The 6000-nt window shown below is 40.1% G+C and overlaps 1 protein-coding gene across 1 annotated transcript in view; it reads right to left on the bottom strand.

Moving 5' to 3' along the window:
• Positions 1-4111, bottom strand: part of stard13a (StAR related lipid transfer domain containing 13a) — a 25623-nt gene extending 21512 nt beyond the window's left edge. Inside the window, exon 1 of the mRNA XM_068330354.1 lies at positions 3582-4111. Coding sequence (XP_068186455.1) covers positions 3582-3705 — 124 coding nt within the window. The 5' untranslated portion in view covers positions 3706-4111. The remainder of the gene's footprint in view (positions 1-3581) is intronic.
• Positions 4112-6000: the final 1889 nt, after the last annotated feature.

Below are 6000 nucleotides of genomic sequence, written 5' to 3'. Positions count from 1 at the left end.
TCTTTTATAGTATATTCTAATATAATATATAACTATTGTATGGTATTATGTAGCATTTAAAGTATTTTATCTGAAATATGACTAGAAGTATAATTGGAAATAAAAATTAAAGTTAATATACTATCAACACTGATTTATAATATTTTGCCTGTAAGTCCTCAGCATGCATCCTTCAAAAATCAGTTTTATAACAGTTAGAATACAAAATATTATCTTCTTAACCTTTAACTGAATGCTGCCGTACAGTAACAGAGTTGTGGGACAAATGTATGGAATGCAGCGAGGGAGGAGGGGAGTTAATACTTTGACCTAGTTTGTCAGAATGGTGATTTTCTGGGAGTGGAGGATACAGGAGGTAATTTTAATTCATTTTAGGGAGGCAAGTGGCAGGTGGTAAGAGTGGGAAGGGGTGCATGTGAAAAGTAGGTCAGAGCGAGGTCAACTTCGGGTCAGCAGTTGCCCATGGGTGCCTGATCTCACAGTGAAGAGCTTAGATCTGGTTGTATGCTGTCAGAGAGATGACAGGGAACAGTCATAAATCACAGATGTATGTTTAATCATGTGGTAATAACAGTCAAAGAAAGTCAAGGAAGTTCTGATCCTGTTTAGATTTAATTAGAACGCCCTCTTGAGGTAACCTAAGAGAAGGTCTTCAAGATCTCCCACTGAAAAAACAAGAGACATGAATTCTGTTTGATTAGCATGTATGTAAATCTAGACATGTGACAAAGGAAGGAACACCCTAACCAAGAGCCCGATGGATACACACACAAGTTGTCAGCGTGACAGTGAACTAAACACATGTGTGTAAATAGATTAGCACTGTGCAGGGCTGTAAAAAGAAACCTGAAGCATAAAATCCATCGCTCTGTTCCAGATAGTCCAGCAAGATTGGACGGAAAATAAACTAAAGTAATGACTGAACTATGTGAGATTCACATAGCAGAAGGTATGAATACAACATAGACACTAGGTATTGTTTGTCCATAACAATCAGAAAGATAAGATTGAAATGAAAGAAACAGTCCATATGAGACAAGAGTATCAGTAAATAAAAAGCAGCAGGAGTCATCACAGAAAGGCCTTTGGGAGGTTTAGGGGATCTAAAGAATGACAGTCTGAGTTCTGCATTCTGAGTATTTCCAAGCTTCAGGGGTCTGGTTGTCAAAGCCAGGTCACCTTTAATCTTTAAACCCACAACCAAATAACCCCATTCATGAGTTGGGTTAAAAAGAGGTAACAAGTGAATGGTGACCATGAGCGGCCTTGTTTATTGTGTTATCTGTGTTATTGATTAAAAATGTGGTGTTCCTCTGTTCTCCTGCTGGATCAGAATTTGCCTGTTATCACAAGTAAAAAGAAATTCTTTTGGAGAAAACTGACAGCATTCATCTTCGGAAATGTCGCTACAGGCTTAAACAAATGATGTGAGCTTTATTTAACACAACGCAGAGATATAGAAATACAAACACACAGCTGATTGTTTCTCCAAATGAATTTAGATCCACAAATACAGAAAATAAATAATGTAAGAGTCATGAATGGTTTGAAAGACATACAAGGTGTATCTATATTTCATTCCCCAACAAACCACACACGGCAACTAAAACACACAAATGCCAGACGCGAAGGGGGATTCAACCCCGACTTATAACTTCTAAATCTGCAAGATTACAGCTAAATTCAGGTGCTGCTTTTCACTCTCCTTTCACACACATGTGCACACACACACACACACACACACACACACACACACACACACACACATATGCACACATACATACACACACGTGAATAAATGGAACCATAAATACTCTTCATTCAACGTTCATTCAGATTTGAATTGTGCTACTAAATCTCATTCATATTTAGATCGCATTTCAATATTAATATTTTGGATAAAGTATGTTCATACATTTTTTGCTGTTGTGCTTCTCTTCTTGTGTTTTTTATGTTTCTTTTGACAGAAGTGTGTTTTATGACAAGTTAACAAGGCAATCCGATTACTGTAACTAAAAAGAGATAAAAGAAGAAAGAAAGATAAGTTTTAAGCCTGGGCTCGTAAAAAAAATAAATATTAAAAATATTTACCTTCTTATGTTTTTGTTTCTTCTCTGCTTAATATAGCATACTTTGTCCAATAGCATCACCCAACTGAAACTACATAGGCCAATGGGTTATCACCAATGGTTAGTTTGTTAGAATGCTGTTATGTAGATATCTCACAATACATAAACGTCTCTGACATCACATCATAATGTTGTGTCTTTACAGTCTGGAGAAGATTAATGAATTGTTTCTAATTAATTCTGTCTTAGATATTGTTCCTTCAGTTTAAAGGTGTTCATGTTAAATAATGTAAGAAAACTACACAAGATCTCGTACAATCCTTTATGATCACACTTCACAGTTCCATAAATAAAACACTGGACCAAATGAACTTTACTAAAGCATCACGGAACACAAATACAGTCCTGACCACCATCAGAACACACAGGCCTGGTGTTCACAGGACTGTCCAGCTCTCAAATCGGATCTGGACAGACGTAAACTGAGTGTATTGTGAGCTGATGGGGTAAGCAGTGCTGTGAGGGGGGTTGGAGGAGGGGAAAGGGTTGGGTGGGGGGGGGGGTTCAGAAATGGATGGAAGAGGATTAGGTCTGCTGGGGTGGCAGGTGTTCTCTGATGCTCCATTTGACTGATATTCCTCTCATTCATTGAGCACAAAAGACTAAAAAACAACATTAATCATAGATGATAACTACCCATCATGCAACACTGTAATAACTATCACTTCTATGCTCTATAATACGCTTTATAGCCAGGTGCAGCAGCTTTAGGGGCCTGTGGTGATGTTTAAAATAAAATGTGAGAATACTGATTGTTAAATTTGTTTGAAAACGCTGAAATCACACTTAAGAGTCTGGTTTTTATCTCTAGGTCCTCACTTTCCCTCACTTTCCTCCCCCTCTGGTGCAGTTAGGAGCCCCAGACACCCAACTAGGCCACTGTGAGTGTAGAGCAAACTGACTGACGTCCGAGTACTTGGTGCATTGGTGCGCACAAAACATTTGATTTTGATTTGTATGTACAAAATATTAAATCTCCCTTTTTTTCCTGTCCGTGTTCCCTGAAATCCAAGATGTAGCTAAATCATTACCCACAGCAACTGCTGACCCTCTGCCATGTGCACCCCCCGCTGGACTCCTGTCCGCAGTACATGCTGGCGCTGTTTTGAGCTCTATATTTGACAATGACCTTCCTAAAATATCTGGGAGCGCGCAGCGCGTAACACTACAGACTTGAGGTTTTTATAATACATTAGTTAAGTTTTGTTTTCGATATCTATAGTAGTAGCTGATGAAACGACGCAGGGAAATGATGGCAACAGTAAAAAACACGAGATAAATATTCATAATCCATTTTCAGGACGCGCCTGTAAAACACGCGTAAAACACGCGTAAAACGCTACGTGTTCAAATTGCTCCTATCAGAGGATCACAGATATATGTATTAATGACTTAAACTGTTTAAAACATGTTGAAATAACTTTTTCTTCCCCTGGTTTTTGGCTCTCTGACCTGCCAGCCGCTTCTCCCGGACATTCCTCCACAGCAGATCCCAAGCTTTGGACGTGGAGTCCCGCAGCTGCTCGCTGATCGACCGACGCAGCTGTAGCTTGGCAGACCTTCGCTGGGTTGTCATTGCGGTGAAGCCGGGAACATATTCCTCTTATCAGTCCGCGTCTCCGCTCCTCCAACAAGCTGGTAATCCTCAGTCCCGTTACTCCGCCGCTGTCACGCTGCGCCGCCGGTCGCTGCTGCGTCTCGATGCCGCAGTGGACGTCCCCGCTTCACCTGGAGCCGGAGCCCCTCCGGCGCTGCGTCACCTTCCTGCAGAGGCGGATGGGGTCCTATTGGAGGGATGTGGACCTACTAAATATATATTGATCATCCGGTATTTCTGCTCTCCTCAGCTCTCTGCCCGATTCATCTACCCTCACTGGAAGGGTGAAGGTACAGCCATGTGTCAACATAACTTCTTCATGTGAGCCTGGAAGTCTGACATTACCGACCAGATGTGAGAGGCAGCTGTAGATGTTAGGAGTCTCTTTCTCTCCCCCCCCCCCCCCCCCCTCTCTCTCTCCCGCTGCCCCCCCCCCATCCCCCCCCCCCTCTCTCTCCTTCTCTTACAGATTGAAAAAACTAAGAAAAACAGTAAAAGACATGATTGTAGAAGAGATGATAATAATTGTTTTTTTTCCCTAATTTTTTCTGTTTTTTTTTAACTTTGATAAATATTAAAAGGTGAGATATTTCTTTGTTCAGAAAACGCACAATAATATTAAAAAATCCTCTTTACGTGAATCTCTTGTGGATTGTGTGTCAGTGTGATTATTTTATCAATTTGACTTTTATGAATAAAAGTGATGTCAAAAAAATCTAAAATCAAATCTCTCTCTCTCTCTATTCCTGTTTTTAGAGGGAATCTTTCTCACGATCACGATCAATCTTTGACAAACAGATATATATTATAGGTTTGAAACGCAGGAAGAATCAAAAAATAGGATTGACAGATTTTAAACTTTCTTCTGGGCCAAGCCAAGATGGCGATTCATCCAAGCAGGAAGGAAAAGGTTGAAGTTTCGTCTGACTGCAGTGCAGAAGTCATTTTAAGACGAATGTTTCAAAACAAAAATCAGAATCAATTTGAATTATTTCAGAGCTATGAATGATTTAGACACTTTTACCAACCTATGGCGTGTCAAAAGTGTCTTAGGTTCTGTGTTAAACGAGGAACTCATGTTCAGTCAGTGTTTGGTTTAATTCAAGTATATTTTGCCCACATTTCATATGATAGATTTTTTTTTAAGCGTGTGTTCATGTTTGAGTGAATCTCTCATGGATATTGTGAACGTAACTATTTTGTGATATTGACTTCATTAATAAATGTGATTTCAAAAATCAAAATCCAATGTCTCTCTCTCTCTCTCTCTCTTTCAATCTCCTTGATAAATACTATTAACACACACGCCACACTCACACACATCCACACACGTCATCATCATCATTATCATCATCAACGGTCATCACTAACGCTTCATAACTCTCATAACTTTCTCTTTCACGTCTCTTTCTCATCCTCAACTCTCCTGCTGTTCAAGTTCAGCCCTCTGACAGGTCAAGAGTTTTGGGAATGTCATCCTGAGCTCTGACTTTCTACCCTGTTATCCCAGGAATGCCAGGCAGAGCAATCTGACTAGCCAGGATGGCCCTGTCAGCTGCCATGTGTCTGACACCGTCGGATGTCCTGTCTGCGGTGTTGAGTTCCAGGTCAGCATGGATTCTCCAACAGATACCTGAATCAACATTTCAGCCTGTCGAAAAAAACAGTCAGCATCCTGATAGTCAGCACAATCCTGCACGGATCTGGATGTGAATACTCCTACAAACACTGTAGGATGACCAATTTAGCATTCTTTCCAAAGTGTGACCTCTAATGTCACCCATCACATGTAAAATTCACATGTTAAACAGGGAGATTATGACGGGTGGAGTTCACAGCCCTCCTTTCTATACCTGATGTATACGCCTGTGTTTCTCAGACCCAGGTGAGATTTAAGGATTTCACTTGTGATGATGGAAAAGGGTTTGGGTAGAATGAATGATAAATAACAAGCAGCTGAGTGGAGGTGAAGAGAAAGAATGGATGAAACTGAAGAACAAAGGAGAAGATCAATCAAATGACCACTGATGCATGGGCCAAAACGAATTTGAAGACATTTTATCACTTACGCTTGAAGGAAATGAACCGTTTTTAATTAAAATTCCACCAAGTAATTAATCAGCAAATGTGTTGTTATTCCCATGCTGCTGGGAACAGAAAGCTGTTCTGTCAATCACATGAATTATATGAAGATTAATTCACGTGATTGTCGAAAAACAGATTGCATTTACACCCCTTGGAATTTTAATGTGTTCATTCAACTGAAAGTAGATG

The sequence above is a fragment of the Antennarius striatus genome, chromosome 13 (assembly GCF_040054535.1).
Source record: "Antennarius striatus isolate MH-2024 chromosome 13, ASM4005453v1, whole genome shotgun sequence".
Lineage (NCBI taxonomy): Eukaryota > Metazoa > Chordata > Actinopteri > Lophiiformes > Antennariidae > Antennarius > Antennarius striatus.
Note: the sequence above shows the minus strand (reverse complement) of the source record. Positions and strands in the feature narration are given on the sequence as shown.